This window comes from Oncorhynchus mykiss, chromosome 30 (genome assembly GCF_057628025.1).
Source record: "Oncorhynchus mykiss isolate SJ-2025 chromosome 30, ASM5762802v1, whole genome shotgun sequence".
Classification (NCBI taxonomy): Eukaryota; Metazoa; Chordata; class Actinopteri; order Salmoniformes; family Salmonidae; genus Oncorhynchus; species Oncorhynchus mykiss.
The window spans coordinates 32,667,473-32,689,016 of NC_143051.1; the positions used below are offsets into that span (position 1 = coordinate 32,667,473).

The following is a 21,544-nucleotide window of genomic DNA, read 5'->3' on the forward strand; positions in this document are numbered from 1 at the left end:
TATTTATGACTCATGTTAAAAGGAACCACCAGCTTTCATCTGTTCTGAGCAAGGAACTTAAACGTTAGCTCTCTTATATGGCGCATATTGCACTTTTACTTTCTTCAACACTTTGTTTTTGCATTATTTAAACCAAATTGAAGATGTTTCATTATTTATTTGAGGCTAAATTGATTTTATTGATGTATTATATTCAGTTAAAATAAGTGTTCATTCAGTATTGTTGTAATTGTCATTATTACAAATACATTTTTAAAAATCAGCTGATTAATTGGTATCGGCTTTTTTTGGTCCTCCAATAATCTGTATCGGCATTGAAAAATCATAATTGGTTGACCTCTAGTCACCTGGAATGCGTTTCAATTAACATGTGTGCCAATCAGTTGTATTGTGACAAGGTATGGGTGGTATACAGAAGATGGCCCTATTTGGTGAAGACCATGTCCATATTATGGCAAGAACAGCTCAAATAAGCAAAGAGAAACGACAGTCCATTACTTTAAGACATGAAGGTCAGTCAATGTGGAAACTTTCAAGAACTTTGAAAGTTTCTTCAAGTGCAGTTGCAAAAACCAAGCGCTATTATGAAACTGGCTATCATGAGGACCACCACAGGAAAGGAAGACCCAGAGTTACAGTGAGGGAAGGAAGTATTTGATCCCCTGCTGATTTTGTACGTTTGCCTACTGACAAAGAAATGATCAGTATTATTTTAATGGTAGGTTTATTTGAACAGTGAGAGACAGAATAACAACAAAATCCAGAAAAACGCATGTCAAAACTGTTATAAATTGATTTGCATTTTAATGAGGAAAATAAGTATTTGACCCCCTCTCAATCAGAAAGATTTCTGGCTCCCAGGTGTCTTTTATACAGGTAACGAGCAGAGATTAGGAGCACACTCTTAAAGGGAGTGCTCCTAATCTCAGTTTGTTACCTGTATTAATGACACCTGTCCACAGAAGCAATCAATCAATCAGATTCCAAACTCTCCACCATGGCCAAGACCAAAGAACTCTCCTAGGATGTCAGGGACAAGATTGTAGACCTACACAAGGCTGGAATGGGCTACAAGACCATCGCAAAGCAGCTTGGTGAGAAAGGTGACAACAGTTGGTGTGATTATTCGCAAATGGAAGAAACACAAAATAACTGTCAATCTCCCTCGGCCTGGGGCTCTATGCAAGATCTCACCTCGTGGAGTTGCAATGATCATGAGAACGGTGAGGAATCAGCCCAGAACTACACGGGAGGATATTGTCAATGATCTCAAGGCAGCTGGGACCATAATCACCAAGAAAACAATTGGTAACACACTACGCCGTGAAGGACTGAAATCCTGCGGTGCCCGCAAGGTCCCCCTGCTCAAGAAAGCACATATACATGCCCGTCTGAAGTTTGCCAATAAACATCTGAATGATTCAGAGGACAACTGGGTGAAAGTGTTGTGGTCAGATGAGACCAAAACGGAGGTCTTTGGCATCAACTCAACTCGCTGTGTTTGTAGGAGGAGGGATGCTGCCTATGACCCCAAGAACACCATCCCCACCATCAAACATGGAGGTGGAAACATTATGCTTTGGGGGTGTTTTTCTGCTAAGGGGACAGGACAACTTCACCGCATCAAAGGGACGATGGACAGGGCCATGTACCGTCAAATCTTGGGTGAGAACCTCCTTCCCTCAGCCAGGTCATTGAAAATGGGTCGTGGATGGGTATTCCAGCATGACAATGACCCAAAACACACGGCCAAGGCAACAAAGGAGTGGCTCAAGAAGAAGCACATTAAGGTCCTGGAGTGTCCTAGCCAGTCTCCAGACCTTAATCTCATATGAAATCTGTGGAGGGAGCTGAAGGTTTTGAGTTGCCAAACGTCAGCCTCGAAACCTTAATGATTTGGAGAAGATCTACAAAGAGGAGTGGGACAAAATCCCTCCTGAGATGTGTGCAAACCTGGTCGCCAACTACAAGAAACATCTGACCTCGGTGGCAAAACCCTTGTTGGTAATCACAAAGTAAGTCATGTTTTGCAGAGGGGTCAAATACATATTTCCCTCATTAAAATGCATATCAATTTATAAAATTTTTGACGTGTTTTTCTGGATTTTTGTTGTTGTTATTCTGTCTCTCACGGTTCAAATAAACCTACCATTAAAATAATAGACTGATCATTTCTTTGTCAGTGGGCAAACGTACAAAATCAGCAGGGGATCAAATACTTTCTTCCCTCACTTTACCTCTGCTACAGAGGATAAGTTCATTAGAGTTTACTGCACCTCAAATTGCAGCCTAAATAAATGCTTCAGAGTTCAAGTAAAACACATCTCAACATCAACTGTTCAGAGGAGACTGCATGAATCAGGATTGCAAGGTCGAATTGCTGCAAAAAACACAACTAAAGGACACCAATAAGAAGAGACTTGCTTGGGCCAAGAAACAGGAGCAATGAACATTATACCAGTGGAAAACTATCCTTTGATAGAATGAGTCCAAATTTGAGATTTTTGGTTCCAACCTCCGTGTCTTTGTGAGACGCAGGTGAACGGATGATCTCTGCATGTGTGGTTCCCACTGTGAAGCATGGAAGAGGAGGTGTGATGGTGGGGGTGCTTTGCTGTTGACACTGTCAGTGATTTATTCAGATTTCAAGGCACACTTGACAAGCATGGCTACAACAGCATTCTACAGCGATAGCCCAAACCAGGTGAGATGGTGTAAATGGGATAATCATTTTGTTTTTCAACAGGACAATGGCTCAACACACCTCCAGGCTCTGTAAGGGCCATTTGACCAAGAAGGAGAGTGATGGAGTGCTGCATCAGATGACCTGGCCTCCACTGTCACCCGGCCTCAATCCAATTGTGATGGTTTGGGATGAGTCAGACCGCAGAGGGAAGGAAAAGCAGCCAAGAAGTGCTCACCATATGTGGGAACTCCTTCAAGATGGTTGGAAAAGAAATCCAGGTGACGCTGGTTGAGAGAATGCCAAGAGTGTGCAAAGTTGTTATCAAGGCAAAGGGTGGCTACTTTGAAGAATCTAAAATATATTTTTGATTTAACACTTTTTTTGGGGGGGTTACTACATGATTCCATATGTGTTTTTTTTTATAGTTTTGATGTCTTCACTGTTATTCTACAATGTAGAAAATAGTAAAAAATAAACACTTGAATGAGTAGGTGTCCAAACTATTTTGACTGGTATAAGGGTAAAATAACTAAAGCATGACGTTAGTTAGGTAGCTGACGTTAGCTGGCTGGCTCGCTAGCTAACCTTACAAATAATATTGCTACACAGATTATACACGCATCTCAGAGCCATTTGCATTACTAGTTGTAGCGTAATGTTAGCTACCTAGCAAACATTGAACCTGGTTGGTTAGCTACCTGCAGATTCATGCAGGGTAGTAACGTTAGGCGTTGGGATTTTGGTTAATTGTGTAGCTAGCTAGGGGGCCTCCCGGCCAATTAGTCCAGCGTCGTCCGGGTTAGGGAGGGTTTGGCCGGCAGGGATATCCTTGTCTCATCGCGCACTAGCGACTCCTGTGGCAGGCCTGGTGCAGTGCACGCTGACCAGGTCGCCAGGTGTACGGCGTTTCCGCCGACACATTGGTGCGGCTGGCTTCCTGGTTGAATGTGCGTTGTGTCAAGAAGCAGTGCGGCTTGGTTGGGTTGTGTTTCGGAGGATGCATGGCTCTCGACCTTCGCCTCTCCGGAGTCCGTACAGGAGTTGCAGCGATGAGACAAGACTGTAACTACTACCAATTGGATACCATGAAATTGGGGAGGGAAAAAAATGGTAAATATAAAAATAACTGTTTAGCTAGCTAGCTAGCTAGCTACATGTCTAAACAAAAGACTACTATGCAAGTAACCATTTCACTACACCTGTATCCTTTGCATGTGACAAATCAACTTTGATTTTATGTAGTATGGGTTTATCAGAGACGGTAATGTGAAGAACATAACTATCAAACTACATTCTAACAGTGGGGTCAAAAAGAGGTTTAGGTGGTGGGTGTGACGGGAGGGGTATGGCAATGTGCGTGGTCGGTGCGGCTGAATTGATATCATTTTAGAGGCCCCCGTCTTGGCGGTGTAGACATTTTATCATTTTAAGACAATATTTATTTTTTAATTTTTTTAAATTATTATTATAATTCTTTTTTTCCCCTGCAATTCTACAAATGTATCCATTGAGCTGAGATGTTTACAGTGTTAAATCTAATTTCCTGCAATTCTACACATATTGCCATGGACCAGAGAGAAAATGTTGCCGTTTTAAAGCTAATTTACTGCAATTCTACGTATTCTGGCATGGAGCTGAGAGAATTTGGCAGTTTTTAAAGCAAATTTCCACCGATTCTATGCATTTAGCCATAGCTCAAACATGATAACAATATAAACTGCCAAATTCATTGTTTTGGGGATTTTTCAATTCTCCCTGACTGTCTAGCATTTTATTTTGTGATTGTTAGTTCTCAACGATGATAGTATTTTAAAATGTTTACAATACCGTTCAAAGGTTTGTCACTTAGAAATGTCCTTGTTTTTGAAAGAGAAGCACTTTTTGTCCATTTTTTTTTTAAATATTTTTTTAATCAAATTGACCTGAAATACAGTGTAGACATTGTTAATTGTCTACACCGGAAATGGCTTTTTAAAAATAATTTATGGAATATCTACATAGGCGTACAGAGACCCATTATCAGCAACCATCACTCCTGTGTTCCAATGACACGTTGTGTTAGCTAATCCAAGTTTAGAATTTTAAAAGGCTAATTGATCATTAGAAAACCCTTTTGCAATTATGTTAGCACAGCTGAAAACTGTCCTGATTGTAAAGAAGCAATCAAACTGGCCTTTAGACTAGTTGAGTATCTGGAGCATCAGCATTTGTGGGTTCAATTACAGGCTCAAAATGGGCAGAAACAAATAACTTTTTTCCTAAACTCGTCAGTCTATTCTTGTTCTGCGAAATGAAGGCTATCCCATGCAATAAATTGCCAAGAAACTGAAGATCTCATACAATGCTGTGTACTACTCCCTTCACAGAACAGTGCAAACTGGTGACTCCGGGATGCTAGCCTCCTAGGCAGAGTTGCAAAGAAAAAGCCATATCTCAGACTGGCCAATAAAAAGAAAAGATTAAGATGGGCAAAAGAACAGACACTTGGGGGGGGGGGGGGGTGTGTTGTTGTTATGTGGACAGACTCATCTAAGTTTGAGGTGTTCGGATCACAAAGAAGAACATTCATGAGATGCAGAAAAAATTAACGATGCTGGAGGAGTGCTTGACGCCATCTTTGGAGGCAATGTGATGGTCTGGGGGTGATTTGGTGGTGGTGAAGTGGGAGATTTGTACAAGGTTAAAGGGATCTTAAAGGAAGACTATCACCATACCCTGTGGACAGTTCTTAATTGGAGCCAATTTCCTCCTACAACAGGACAATGACCCAAAGCACAGCTCCAAACTATGCAACAACTATTTGGGGAAGAAGCAAAGCTCATATTCTGTCTTGGAGTGACCAGCACAGTCACCGGATCTCATCCCTATTGAGCTGTTGTGGGAGCAGCTTGACCGTATAGGACAGTGTACGTAAGAAGTGCCAATCCAACTTGTGGGAGGTACTTCAGGAAGCATGGGGCGAAATGTCTTCAGATTACCTCAACAAATTGACAACTAGAATGCCGAAGGTCTGCAAGGCTGTAATTGCTGCAAATGGAGGATTCTTTGACGAAAGCAAAGTTTGAAGGACACAAATATGATTTGTAACCTTGTCAACGTCTTGACTATTCATTTTGCAACTAATTTCAAGTGACCAAAAATTTGTGTCCTTTGTATTTTCTACATACTTTATACTTTTTTTTTTTTTTTTTTTTTTTTTTTTGTCATCTAAGTTTACGCTGAAAGTGTTTCCATCCCAATTATTATTATTATTATTATTTTTTTTACACTTTGGACTGAGGCGGCCTGTGAAGGGAAGAAAAAAACCAAAAGGCCTTGGTTTCCCACCCAAAGATTTCAATAACAGAAAAATCTCTGTGATGGTTAGTCAGATGGTTGAACATGCAGCAAAGGGAATTCCAGTGTTACCTCTAGAATACTGTACACAGTAATCACTACACACATGGATGACATTTTTTACTAATTTCTTGCAAGATGAATGTGTCTCAAAGTTATCTTAAAGGGTTCATTCAGGGTTTATTAAAGTGTAGTAGATGCTTCATTAACCTAAAATTTGACACCTCTTTGCTTCTCCCATCTGGTTCAAGTTCATTGTAGGTTCCTCAGACTTTTTCAGGGAAACAACCATACAATATACAGCATCTAGCCTATGTTTTTCCATCTAGTATAAATAATGAGTTTTGGTACAGCTAAGTGAATATTGTGTCTGGAATTAATGGGCCGCATAACAAATTGCACTTTTCAGTATTTATTTGAATGTTGGAGCGAGACCCATCTGGGGTTTGTTTATTTGTGCAATGGCGTGTCACCAAGGGTCATGACAGTCTTTGATCCATCTCACACGTCACTACATTAGTTCTCCTCGACCTCCACCATTTTAAAGCAGTTCACCCAAGTGATGTCTCCTACCCTGCCAGTGGTAATAGAATAATTAATATCTGTCAGGAAAACAGTGATTCATTCTGGTGCAGATTTAGATTTATTTAGGACAGTGTTAGAAACTTCATCTCGCATGTATCCTACCTACATGCATACATTGTTGGATGAACATTATATTTTAGACAGTCTCCTTCATTAGTCTATAAAGACAAAAAGACCTGCCAGGAGAATCTTGTCTTATCGCTGCAACTCCTGTACGGACTTGGGAGAGGCGAAGGTCGAGAGCCTTGCGTCCTCCGAAACACAACCAAGCCACACTGCTTCTTGACACAGTGCCCACTTAACCCGTAAGCCAGCCGCACCAATGTGTCGGAGGAAACCCCATACACCTGGCGACCGTGTCAGCATGCTCTGCACCCGGCCCGCCACAGGAGTCGCTGCGCGATGGGACAAGGTAATCCCTGCCAGCCAAACCCTCCCCTAACCTGGATGCTGGGCCAATTGTGCGCCGCCCCATGGGTCTCCCGGTCGCGGCCAGCTGCGACAGAGCCTGAACTCAAACCCAGAATCTCTAGTTGCACTGCGATGTAGTGCTTTAGACCACTGCGCCACTCGGGAGGCCCCTTGCTACAAGTTCTGAAACCGTTTTATTCCCTAGACCATGTGTCTGGCAAAATATATGTATTTACTGTCGAACAACAGCCGAAAACTCTGCCCACTCCTTCCGCCTTGTCTCCATCAGACCCCCTTGTCCCCCTCTCTCTCTCCCCCCAGACATCCCCTCTAAACTCTCTGGGAAAGAAGCCATGGAGTCTGCCGCTCCACTGGCTCCAGTTCCTGCTGGACATCCCCACATGTAGAGAAGCAGCTGGCTACCACACAGTGATTCAGCACACACCCCTTCCAGCGCGTGCTCTCGCTCTCTCTCTCACACACACACACACACACACACACGAGTGCCTCTCCTCTACGTAGCCCTTTTCCCAGTCTGTTTGCACTTACAAATGAATGGTTTCTCCCCCACAGATTACAGCATCACACTGTAATGGGCTAATGTATTGTTTCATAACTTTTCATAAGCAAGCTCCAAATTTGAGTGGGTTGACGTTTTAGCCTTTCATCCGCAGGTCAGTGGTCAACAGAAAATCGTTTACTGCGTTTTTGCCATTGTTTAGTGACCACAAACCCTGCTTTACCACAATGTAAGGATCAATTGTTTATTTGTCTGTCGGGGTGTAAGCAGGAAAGCATGAACAAAACACACAAATGTTGCAGTTTTCCATATCGGAGCTTAAACAAGCAGCACAGGATGTGCAGCCAAACTATTTCCCTGCTTGGCTGGTGTTTTTGAAATAAACGTCTTTTAATGTGTGGAGTTTGCGGACAAGATGGAGTCCTCAGTTCTCTGAGAACAGCAGTCCCTGTGGATTTCGTGTGGTCTCGTCCCTTTTATTCACAGGTGGGCGGGACGGGATTCTGCCTAAACAGTTCTAATCCTTTGTCTGTGTGTTTGTTAGTTTTTGAAATGAAAAGTACAAAGTTTAGAGATTGTCTCTTACATCATAAAAACGTCAAACATCAGTTTGATATATTCGCAGGAGAATAAACGTGAAGAAACACAAAGGACAAGAAGCAATAGGAATATTTATCACAATTGTTGGCCCATAATTGACAATTACACTCCAAACCAAAATATAAATGAATGTCCTTCAACAGTATAAAAAAGAAGCCCCTCGCGTCGCTGAATTTAATCGGAACGAAACAATTTCCATCAAAAGGTCTTGGAGTAGATTGAATCACTCTTATCTCCGGTTTGGTGGTTTCCATAGCAACATGCCAGTCCCATGGCCGTCTGAGGAAAATTCACTCCTGTAGCCTGGACCCAAATCTGCCATCAAAGTTTCAGGGGCATCAATTTGAGCATAACGATTGAACATGGTAAGAGTTGTTTGGAATGAACCCTTGCACAATGATGCTACTACCATCTTTCCCCTACCTTTTATATAGATATGTAACCCCCGCCTATTACATCCCAATATTTGTGTGTGTTTAGTTGTATTTATTGACTTGTAGCACATTGGTTTTGTAAGAACTTGTACACACTATACATACAAAAGTATGTGGACATCCCTTCAAATTAGTGGATTCAGCTATTTCAGCCACACCCGTTGCTGATAGGTGTGTAAAATTGAGCACACAGCCATGCAATCTCCGTAGACAAACATTGGCAGTAGAATGGTCTTACTGAAGAGGATGCCACCTTTTCAGCAAGTCAGTTCGTCAAATTTCTGCCCTGCTAGATCTGCTGTTTTTGTGAAGTAGAAACGTCTAGGAGCAACAACAGCTCAGCTGCGAAGTGGTAAGCCACACAAGTTCAAAGAATGGGGCCGATGAAGTGCACAGCGCTTAAAACAATTATTGATTGCAACACTCACTACTGAGTTCTAAACTGCCTCTGGAAGCAATGTCAGCACGAGCTGTTCGTCGGGAGATTCATGAAATGGGTTTCCATAGTCGAGCACCCATGGACAAAGCGAGGTCCATACAGAAATGGTTTGTCGATTGGTGTGTAAGAACTTGACTGGCCTGCACAGAGCCCTGACCACAACCCCATCGAACACCTTTGGGAAGAATTGGAATGCCGACTGCGAGCCAGGCCTAATCGCAGTGCCCGATCTTACTAATGGCTGAATGGAAGCAAGTTTCCACAGCAATGTTCCAACATCTTTTGGAAAGTCTTCCCAGAAGTGGAGGCTGTTTTTATAGCAGCAAGGGGGGACCAACTCCATATTAATGCCCATGATTTTGGAATGAGATGTTCGGCAAGCTGGTGTCCACACACTTTTGGTCATGTAGTGTATGTTGTACAGTTCTACACTGAAGATATTAAACTGACCTATGTTGCCAAAGACAACAGCACAGTGCATAACTTCCCATGAGCTATTCCCCTAAAAGGTAACGGCCTAACCACTTCAATTAGGCTACACTGACTTACGAAACACCAAAGGGGGACTAATGCGATAACGTCCGTTGTCTCCATGCAGAACTGATAAGGTATTAAAGGGCGGCCTGATGAGATTTAAATTAATTCTGTGCTCATTCAAATGTGCCTGTCTCATTGAGATGAGCTGCTGTATTATTTGGGTTTAGTCTCCTCTCACTGGCAAAGCACTTCTTAACAAAACGTTTAACCAAATGGAGCAAGATTTAGCCGATGAGCTTAGATTTAACATGCTTTTGAAATCAGACCCATGCAAAGTTTCCTCAGTGCAGTGCACTATTTGAGGACTTTGATATTGAATGTCAGTCAGTCACCACCTTTTGATCTGGAAATGACTACAGGGGTAAAAGAGAACATGATCCTTTCTAGAACTGCTTGTTTGGATTGCATGATGCTGAATGAACTCGGCTGTCGGTGTTTTCGAGGACAACAAATGAAAACCTGTCTTCATTTGAGAGAAAAAATGATGCCTCGTCTTTAGGGGGTGTAGTCTAAAATCCTACAGGAATCCTTATCCTTACTGGTGTTAATATTCAGAGGATATAATCATAGTTTTATAGTAAATAGGAAGTTCCTTTTTGTGTTAGTAATTAGCCTACAGTCTGATCACAAATGTCGTTATCCACTTGTAGAGTTGTTTTGGACCCAACATGCTCAGTCTCTTGTTTTTCTCTGTCCCCTCTTCTCCCCTCTTACTTTCTCTCTCTCTGTTGTGATGGAGAGCTGACTGCGGGGCAGGGCTGTGTGTATGTGACTCAGTAGAGGCTGCCTCAGGGGTTTTACCCAGTCGGCTCTGGCTGCACAGGACATTGATCATCCACGATGATTCATTGCATTTGTTCTCTCAACTGGCACCGGAGGAGTTCCCTGCACCACTTAGAAATCTTCAGCACTTTTTTGCACTGTATATATCCCTGAACATCCCTGGCATATGTCACTGTCAGTCTTCTTTAGAGGGAATTGCCTTGATTTTAGGCAGTCGGTGTTGCCACCATTTATGAAGTGAGTTAATCTGCCAGTATGAGGTTTAAGTCATATCCCAGGCAGTCTGGAGGCCGGCTTATGTCCCCCCTTGGCTGACTGGCGCTTTGAGAGTTACCCGAGGACACGAGACAGACAGGCTCATGCATGTTTGATCAGCCCAGTCCTGCTGCCTCCGTGGCGGGGTGAAGGCCTGCCCAGGCGAGCGTCACTGATCAGACGGAACGGATCGTCCCGACGGGGTTTGCAGAGGACCCTTCGCCACACGCTGTTCACTGTGGCTGGCCCGAGCTCTGCTCGACAGCAAGCCCTCCTCGCCTAATTAGCACCTGTGAGAAGAAATCGTTAATATGCAGCGGTGAGGTAGCAGAAGGGCACCTCGCTGTCTCTGCTGTTGCCATAGTGACACCATGGAAATTAAGGCAGTCTTAATTTTGTACGTTTTATAAGGAGCCACTGAATCTATTTCATTTGGGAAGGAGGACGTGCCCATAAAATACTTATATAAGAATTATTTATTAATCTTTGAGTTTATTATTCAGTTCTGGGCAATGTGGGCATGAAAAATAAAGTTTGAGTAGAATTCGGCCTGCCTTGATGAGGCTGAATAATGTTTGAGGCAAGTGTGTTTGAATAATCTTCCATATTTTAAGGATAATTTTTTGTGGTCATGCCATAGACTGTTGTTCAGGTAGAAGTGACGAGATACATGGCATGTTGCATTCTTAAACTGCAAGTAAACATGATCCCTTTCAGCCCAGCATGTTGACAGACAGAGTGGAGGACACTGTTGCCAAACTTTTTATACAATATTACTTTGATTACAGAATATTGGCCTAGAGCTGTCAGTTTTTGTTTTAAAAACATGCCCTGTTTTTCTGCGTCACATGAATAGTCAATACTGTATGCAAACTTCAGGAAGGAAGTCATATGGTCAATTTCTTGGTGTGTCATGTGCCTTTAGGCACATTGACACTATGTATCCTATTTACTGTTTCAGGCCCTGTGTGGATAATGAATGATTGATTTAATGAATGCTTTTTAGACACGCGTCTCATGGTGCTAATGAATATTTAACATGGTTGTTTTCCTACAGAGCATAGTCATGCTATTTTCAGACTGGTGTTGAAAGTTCTAGGCGTCATTTAAGTTCAGACTATTTTAAACTAGATGTAAAGTTTGTCAAGACAGACTTAGGTATGCAATTGATAAAACCACGCTGACATGGCATAATGATACTTCTGTCTATTAACCTGAACAAAAAACGTTCATGGTTTTGCTAGGGGCAATTAAGTTTGTTGGTAATACAATATACTATAGGCCTAAATGAATGTTATTTAGTTATTGTAGGCTAGCTTGGGTAGAACCATTGCATGTAGCCTACAAATTGAATTAAAGTGATAAAGCTACAAGTTCAATGACTTAAAATGGCTAATACATTAAGGTTTCGGATACTGTCATTATTAGATAAGTAAGTTGTCTTAGATTTTTACTTCTCTCCCAAGCCCCCCCCCCCCCCCCCCCCCCCCCCCATCACAAGTCTCACTCAGGCCCTGGCCTAGTTTTTCTGCTTTGTGCTAACATCGGCGCACATGTTACGCTTCAGAATGCCTGAATATGACTCTTTCGGCACTCAAAAACGTTTGATTTTGTGTGAATGTCAGAAGAGTCTACCATAAAATGACACAAGGATATTCTTTGAAGTTACACTTTGTATTGAAAGTCACACCTCAGCTCTGCAGTTTAGGCCCACTCTCTGTAGATATTTAATATGTAGAATTTATAGAGCTACTGTATAGCTGTAGTTTTGAACTAGTTTTACAAGAGGGAGATTAGAAGGTGATGTCTACATTGCTACATACATTTTTGGACTATCAATGAATGATATATACCCATTTGATTCATGAAGAATATAACTTATAAATACTTCATGAACTTAGTTTAACAAACTTTAACTGTCATACCCCAACAGAACCCAAAATATAAGCTTGTTAACTCCAATGTTTGTATACAAAGTACATTTAAACAAACACTGTATAGCCTCAAAACATGTCTAAAACTATCATTTTGATGTCAGCTTTTTTGAACTGTGGATTGCCCCTTTTAACATTTCATTTTTTCCAATTTGATTCCAGGTGAATGACATCTGTGATGAACTCTAATGAAGCCGCACACGGGAGCTGACGTCCACAGTCAGCAGGAGACACCACTGCAAACCCAGGACAGAAGTGGAGCAGGGTCTTCCTCAAACACTGGAGACTTACCCTCCCTTTGACCCAAATAACATCCCACAGCAGTCACCAGCAATGTCCAGACGCAGGAAATCCTCCACCCCCTGCATGATCCGGGTAAGTGACATGATGGAGCAGGATGACTCGGAAGAAATGGAAGTGTCTACTGACATTGTGACCAAAAATGGGTCTTCAGAATCTATAGAAGCAAAAGTTGTGGCAGAAGCTGATCCTATGCCCCGGCAGAGGCAGCATGGAGGTTATGAGTGCAAATACTGTACCTTCTCCACCCAGAACCTGAATGACTTTAAAGAGCACGTAGACTCCAGTCACCCTAATGTTATACTCAACCCCCTCTACCTGTGTGCCGTGTGCAACTTCAGCACCAAAAAGTTTGACTCTTTAACAGACCACAATGAGACCCAACACCCTGGAGAGACCAACTTCAAGTTCAAGAGGATAAAAGTGAATAACCAGACCCTCTTGGAGCAGACAATCGAAGGCAAGACCAATTCAGTTGTCTGCGATACTGCAGACGGACAAGGTGGTAACGGCTTTGTCACTTTTCCACCGAGAAAACCAACTACGGTGAAGAACGGCAAGCCAAAAATGAACATACATTCCCTCTACCAAGGGAATGACTTGGAGAACCCGTTGGAAAACCTTATCCCAAAAGATCAAATCACAGCTGTGAACATAAACGGCACAATGATCATTCCTGACCCAACGATCATTCAAGGGCTCTCATATGTAATGCCATTGCTCCAACGACCACCCAACTTCAGTTCTGTACCAACAATTGCTGTTCCTCTGAACTCCACCCAATATAATACTTCATTGGACAATAATACAACCCTAATGACATCGTTTAACAAATTCCCTTACCCAACGCATGCTGAGCTGTCCTGGCTCACTGCTGCGTCCAAGCACCCAGAAGAGCAAATAAAGGTGTGGTTCACTACCCAACGGCTAAAGCAAGGCATCACCTGGTCACCAGAGGAAGTTGAGGAAGCCAGGAAGAAAATGTTCAATGGCTCCATCCCACCCATGCATCAGACCTTCACCGTTCTGCCTTCCCCAATCTCTCAGCCTGCCAAAGCCACCCAGCCCCTTATTCAGACTAGCTTTGGGCAGTCTAGTCTAGTACTGACAAGTATTGCTAATGGATCAACCATGACCTGTGCTCCTGTTGCAGTGACTGTAGCCAGTTATGTGCAACCTCTCAAGCGACCCCTGACAACTCCTTCATTCGCCCCAGATTTAAAGCGTCTTATGGCGGCCCCTGCAGACGACCCAAAAGAGAAGATACTAATGGCCCCTCCTCCAGTTCCACGAAAAGAGAAACTTCACATGGCCCCACCCCCAGTCCCACCTGAACTGAAGAGATCTGTAATACTTCCTATTATTGCCTCTGAGATGAAGAGGTCCTCGGCAGCACCTCTCATGGCATCTAAAGGAAAACTGTCCATGGCACCTCCACATGTGAACCCCAAAAACAAGCTGCCAATGGCACCTTCTCCAATCTTCCCAGAGATCAAGAGACCTATTGTGTCCCCTATTGTCGCCCCTCAATTCAAGAGTTGCATGCTGCCTCCTCCTTCATTAGTCCCTAAATACAAGCTTCCAATCACCCACTCTCTATTGGCTTTAGACTTAAAGTTACCAATCTCACCCCCTCTCATTGCCCCTCAAATGAGGAGGCCAACCATAATCAAGTCAGCACGGACTTCCCTCAAGGGCCCGTTCCAGCTCCCTAGCTTTTCCCCAGACAGCAAGAAAACAAAAGTGCAAATAACAGAGCTGAAAGCTGGATATATCAGAGGACGTCTCTCAGAAGACAAAGTGCTCACCCCTCTTGGGGAAGCCAATGGTGTCTCTCGAGGGGATGCAAAGTGGGTTCATGACCAAGGTCTTCATGCAGACAATGGCATTCTACAGTTGGACAATGAGCTAGCATCGAAGCCAGAGCAACAAAAATCAGTCCCCACTCAATTTCCACTCTTGGAGAGAATGAAAGGAAAGACCTCTGAGCAGCTGAAGATTCTAGAAGAGAACTTCCAGAGAAACAGCTCTCCAACATACAATGACGTTGACAATCTGGTAAATGCATCCCGACTGTCACGGGAGGAAATTGACAGCTGGTTTTTAGAGCGCCGGGCGCTGCGTGACAACCTTGAACAAGCCCTTCTAAACTCCATGGGCTCAAAGAGACTGTACATTGATAAGCGGCAGCAACAACATGGACCGCTGAATGGTGTGTGTAAACAAGATGGCCATCCAAGAAGCTCTCCCCTTGCCATCATTGCCCCAACCACCACTTGTTCAGTGCCTCTAGACAGCAAATCCTTGGGGCTTCTCAAGGATGTTTTTGCACAAACTCAGTGGCCTTCCCCTGAACAATACAATCAGCTTGAGGACCAGACAGGCCTGGCTCGCACAGAAATCGTCCGCTGGTTCAAGGACAGCAGGTCAGCCCTGAAGAGTGGGACCTTGGAGTGGATGGAGCTTTTCCATAAACTGAACAGCAGTGGGAAAAATGGCGAGGGGGCGCTACTGAGCACAGAGAATGCTTTCAGCATAATCAAACGCTACCAGGAAGTAAAAGCACCCAAGGTGGAGGATATTGGGAGGCTAGCAGAGCATGCCAGTCTTGGCAGCCAAGAGATCAAAGAATGGTTTGCTGGAAAATTTAAACAAAACACATCTGATGACAGCCAGAATGGTGGCCAAAATGGAGGCTTTCGAGAGGAGTTCGGGAGCTGGATGGATGAAACCAAGGGGATGGATGCACTCATGAGTGCTAAGGAACTGGTCTCGGACAAAGACAGGGTGATGGAGGATGCTTCTGGAAGGGTGACTGGATAAAGGGTAAGAAAGTTTATCAAACTTGATTAAATAACATTCCCAAAACAACATAGAAATCAGTCTCCTACTAATAGATGTCTGGGAGTAGTCACAGGTTTTATAGAATAGCGCATGTTTTTTACCATAGTAGCTGCATTTCACAACATGTCCTAGTTACCAATGGGACCAAGGCATTGAAAGCCCTGACTGCTGGCAGTAGAATAGCTTTTTAATCCCTTTGGGGAATTATCAGGGCTCTTGTGAAAGTGTTATTCCAACTGTGTAAAATTTAATGACTGGACAATTTTTCTTCCTTGCAGGTGAGAAAAGTTGCCACTGTCAGTTGCACTCAGGAGCTGAGAAGAAAAGGAAAGAGTTTAATTATTGAATATTGTATTTTCTGAACAAATTATTTCTTGCTTGTTCCATCCCAGTTTGTGCCCAACATTTCCTCAAGGTTGAGCTAACTTCGTAGAACGTTTTTAAAGAAACATGGTGGTAATGTTGTGTGTGATTTAGGATGTAGAAGACACAGAGCACTGAATGTGTGCCTGAAGCACTGACCAGGTGGTGATCATAGAGTGCCAAAGCTGGATTTGCTGCATTATTACACTTTTAAAAAAAGGTTATTGTAAATATATTTTTTTCTGTATTGCTACAGATTTGTAAAATTTTGGGGGAATTTTGTTACATTTTATAATGGGAGCAACTCGCCCCTTTTTTTCGCTCCAGTTGGTCTTAGTGGTCTGTCTTACAGTGGTCTGTCCTACATTTTGTAATGAAACACAATGAACCACTACAACTGTTGGCAATACTTCAGTCAGTTTTCTAATGCTGAACTTCCGTTGCAGTTCCCTCTTGTCATGTGGACTTACTTCACATCAAATCAAACTATTTACTGTTCTGGAGTGCTATTTTTGGCCTCAAAGCCAACCTGCACTCTTGTAAGGAACATGCTTGTTTGACCATGTGATGTTGTGGACCTACGTTAGAGAAAAAGAACGGTCAGTGGCAAAACCAGAAAGAAATAATCACATTGAAACAAGTCCAGAATCATGCTGCCTGCATCATATTCTAATATCTTTCTTTATTTGATTTATTTGTTGTTTCTGCAGATGAACATACACATGTGTAATAGCCTTTATACATACATGTTGGCTTAATAGAATTAGTGCTAGTTCCATTCAGACAGTAGAAACAAACCAATACAAGCTCTTTATGTACTGCTTCCGCCGTAGTGTCATGGTCAAGACATACTGTATCAATAAATACTGTATTTATGCCAAGGTCCTGCTTACTCTTTTCAAAAACCAGTTGATGTCTGCTGTAATCTAATAATAACAGAAGCCTTTTTTTTAAATGTAGCAGACGGTGTTTACTCTTTGTCATATGTATGCAGCATGTCATGAGGTTTCTTGGATGCAGTGTATAGTAAAGAAACCTTTCTGAGATCAGCTACATTTGGATCTTGTGTTAAACCCTGTGAGTGCTTTCGGCTGGACTACCAATCAAATTACCCTTGGCTCACTAACCTTTCACTATTAGTCCTGTGTGAAAACCATTATGTAACCATCTTATTTGTGTGGTTATAATTGAGAGGGCTGTTAATAGTGGCCATCTTTCCATGTAGCCCACAACAAAGCTTGTGAGAGCCAGTCTAGTTCGTATGCAATTATCATTACATAATGTATCTATTGCTTTTGTTTTGGATGTTTTCATTATGAATTTTGTGGGGTGGGGTGGGGGGGATTTAATGTGGGCATTTCCAAACAAAATAATTTAAACTTGAACAAGCTCCACCTTGTAATGTTACCTAAAACATACTGTATGAATGAAGTAATTCATACATATTGGAAGTGTGCTCTCTCCTTTTGGATCGAACAAGCTTGTATGGGGTGTATCAATGAGGATTTGTTTTTAAGCCTTTACCTATAACACATTTTACCACTTCAGACCATATGGGACTTTACTGTTATTGCAGGAAACTTGTACTGTTTCAGTGCTAATGCCCTAATCTGCAGACTGTTTATTTGATTTCCAAAACACAGCTTCCTGCTCTAAATGAACTACTTCGCCAATCTCATGACACGAGAGGGGACTTTTTAGCCTGTACTCCACAATGATGATACATATAACTCCGCTCAGCTTTCAATCTCGTGCCACTATTGGACGGGAATATGATTTCTGGCCTTTACCATCTACTTCTGGGGCGATTTTTTTATTTTTATTTTTTTTTTATTTTATTTTTTTTTTTACATCCAATATATTAGTGGTTCACTTCCTGGAAATCTTCCACTTCCTGATGGCCAGGGCCATTTTTTAACAAAAATCATTTTGGGATGTCGGTATACCATCTACCAACCTAATTTTAAAGTATGTTAGAGGCTTAGAGAGGAGAGTAACAGCTGTAATGGGGCACAGAGTGCACTGGCCTGGCATTCTCTCCTCTACTCTTGGCAGATTTAATGTGTCTCGGGAGGTTTAGCTGGAGATGTGAATGGTACAGTACAGGGATAATCCCTCTCGGCTGACTGGCCATGGGCCCACCAACAGAACCCAATACTCCAGTGTGATTCGTTTAGACAAACAGCAAGCCTTCTGTTTATAGTATTCTCATACGTGACAGCACAAGTTGTCCCAGTGAGTACACAAAGTTAGCAAAACCTTAGTTTTGAAGTGTGCTTTACTTGTTATTTTGCCATGAAGAAAAGGGAGCCTGCAAAACCATCTGCAATACCTACAGGCCTATATTTTGGCTGGTCAAACACAGGAATAATGGGCCAGGTGGAACAGAAATCAGATACCCCTCCAGGCTGCTCACTGTTGGGCCTCCGAGCCAAGGTCGGCCAACACTGCGAAGTGCTTAACAGGAGGAAGTGATAATGAGCTCACAGGAACTTCGGTGTCAACAAAAAGGCGCTGCCGCCCATGTCTACTCAAACATTAGGAAGGTGAGCAGGTGGTCCCTCATCGGCTCCCAAAACAAAACTGGAAGTATTGATACTTAAACCCCTATCGTAATGTTTTGGTCCAACGTCTGAGAGTGAAAGATAAGAGTATGAATTTGTTGAGGATTAGAGTTAATAGACTAATAACCAAGTACATCTGTCATCAACACAGCTGAAGAATCCTACGAGTGACACATAATCATTGATCTGGCTATGGAACAGATCTCTTGGTCCATTTTTCAGATGTCACAGACTAATTCGTGTGACTTGCTGAAAATATGAATCTAAATATTTGTATTGACCTGAGACACGAGGGACAAAGTATGCATGTATTTGTCGGGTCTCTATCCACGTTTATACCTGCTTCTAACATGCACCCTTTGTCATGATCTTGTCCTCGTGTTGATTGTGCCTACATTTTTAGACCAGTGTAGACAGACGCATTGTGAACTGATTTTGGTCAGATCTTACAAGTGTAAACTGGCAAGATGAGGACACGTATGCTGCAGGTATAAACGGGGGCTTCTGAAGTCAGGAAACAATGTCAAAGAAAACCTCAGGGACTAGTGACTTTGATCAAAATGAGAGAAAAATATATATAGTTGACCATAAATAGATGCACCACAGGAGGAAACTGCACCAGAGAATGTCAATGGCGCTTTGAGGACACTGCATTCTCTTTGAGGACCAAATGGCTGACTTTACTATCGGTGGCCGTGCAGGAGATGCATCGACATCGAAACTAAGAGGGGGGTGCAACATTGTTCAAACGTCTGGGAACAGTTTATTAAAACTGCCATTGAAGGATTGGTTAGAGCGAGCGTGATTAAAATGTCTGTACATAAACCTGCACACTGTGTGGTGTGACTTGGTGCGATTGGCAAGGTACCTCGCTGACACAACTCAAACGTCAGGCAGACTAACGTGAACTGGTAACAATGCAGGGTGGACTACCGGAACCAGGAGGGTTAGGGTATGGCACTTCTCTAACCCCAAGAGGAACTTTGCTGTCATTGCATTGAAAGAACACGTCAGACGCAACACAAACTATTCAGAACATACACTGCATGACCAAAAATATGTGGACACCTGCTCGTCAAACATCTCATTCCAAAATCATTGGCATTAATATGGAGTTGGTCCTCCCTTTGCTGCTATAACAGCCTCCGCTCTTCTGGGAAGGCTTTCCACTAGATGTTGGGACACTGCTACAGGGACTTGCTTTCATTCAGCCACAAGAGCATTAGTGAGGTCAGGCACTGATGTTGGCCAGGTGTTCCAATTCATCCTAAAGGTGTTTGATGTGGTTGAGGTCAGGACTCTGTGCAGGCCAATCAAGTTCCTCCACACCAATCTGAACAAACCATTTATGTATGACCTCACTTTGTGCATGGGGGCATTGTCATACTGAAACAGGAAAGGGCTTTCCCCAAGCTCTTATCACAAAGTTGGAAATACAGAATGTCATTGTATGCTGTGGCATTAAGATTTCCCTTCACTGGAACTAAGGAGTCTAGCCCGATCCATGAAAAACAGCCCCAGACCATTATTCCTCCTCCACCAAACTTTACAGTTGGCACTATGCATTGGGGTGGGTAGCGTTCTCCTGGCCTCTGCCAAAGCCAGATTTGTCTGTCGGACTACCAGAAAGTGAAGCGCTATTCATCACTCCAGAGAACGTGTTTCCACTGCTCCAGAGTCCAATGGTGGCAGACTTTACACCACACCAGCCAACGCTTGGCATTGCGCATAGTGAATTTAGGCTTAACAGCACTTACAGTTGACAGAGGCAGCTCTAGCAGGGCAGAAATTTGACGAACTGACTTGGAGTCCTATGGCGGTGCCACGTTGAAAGTCACTGAGCTCTTCAGTATGGCCATTCTACTGGCAATGTTTGTCTATGGAGATTGCATGGTGTGTGTTGTTCTGTGTGCTCGATTTTTTTAGACCTACCTATCAGCAATGATGTTGCAGATATAACCGAATCCACTCATTTGAAGGGGTGTCCTCATACTTTTGTGTATATATAGTGTATCATGACTTCAGCATATGAACATCAATATCATAGGATTGTATCACAGGGGCAATGAATGCATACATGTTAGTCAGTCAGTATATCGATGAAGAATGGGATATGACGTTGTGAGCAGAGAGAAGACAAAGTTAAAGCTAGACATGAACTTGAAATTGGGTCACTACCCTGGTCAGGATTATTATTATTTTTGTCTATTTACTCTTCACATTGGTTTCAACATGAATATTTGAGACTAGTGGAACCATAACAGAGACAATGTCCCAAACTATAAATGGTGAGATGAAAATACCTGCTTCCTGTGTCCAACTGTAAAGCTTGTGCAAGAGTCACAAAAACATTACATCATTACACAACAGTACAGTCATTACAGTAGCAACACATTTATTCGTTCAGACAAGTCATTTTCAAGTCCGTTCCACTGCAATACATTGAAGGGGGGTCTCCTACCGATTTGAATGGGATCGCCATGCAGCCTTATTCAGGTAAGAAACTGATGCAGCCGAGAACAATGTCCATCAGCCACCAGATGGCAAATGTGATTTTAAACAGAACATGCTGGCCGAAAAATAAAGCACTGCTTGAATACGTTCTTTGTACACTTCAGACTTCAATGCCCTCAATTGTGTAACAGACCCCTTTTCAGACAGGGAGATCCATCTGTGGTGTCTTCAGCCCAGTTTTTTTAGGCTCGGCTCAGCAGTGCTGCGCAGTACATTGAGAACAGAACTCTGTTCAGCAGTGAACCCTTTACCCTGGATCATACCCCAGTTTCAAACTCAGAAGACAAAGGCAAATATGAGACGACAGACTGGATTCGGTCTGATGAGTGGCGTGCGTGGGCAGAACTGTTTGGGAGTCTAGAGATGGTGGCCTAATGGTATATCTGTCAACAACTATACAGCATGAATTCCCTTTGCCTTGTGAACCAGGGTATTGTAA

At 42.8% G+C, this 21,544-nt stretch overlaps 1 protein-coding gene across 4 annotated transcripts in view; it reads left to right on the top strand.

Moving 5' to 3' along the window:
• Nucleotides 1-16,908, top strand: part of LOC110488323 (zinc fingers and homeoboxes protein 2) — a 29,973-nt gene extending 13,065 nt beyond the window's left edge. For 2 of the 4 annotated variants that reach the window (XM_021560526.3, XM_090228440.1), the window contains exons 3-4: nt 12,683-15,646; nt 15,943-16,908. In XM_021560526.3, coding sequence (XP_021416201.2) covers nt 12,854-15,643 — 2,790 coding nt within the window. In that variant the 5' untranslated portion in view covers nt 12,683-12,853 and the 3' untranslated portion in view covers nt 15,644-15,646; nt 15,943-16,908. Of the gene's footprint in view, nt 1-2,746; nt 3,174-12,682; nt 15,647-15,942 lie in introns of those variants that run through there. The other 2 variants (XM_090228439.1, XR_016493722.1) reach the window with 2 other exon arrangements.
• Nucleotides 16,909-21,544: the final 4,636 nt, after the last annotated feature.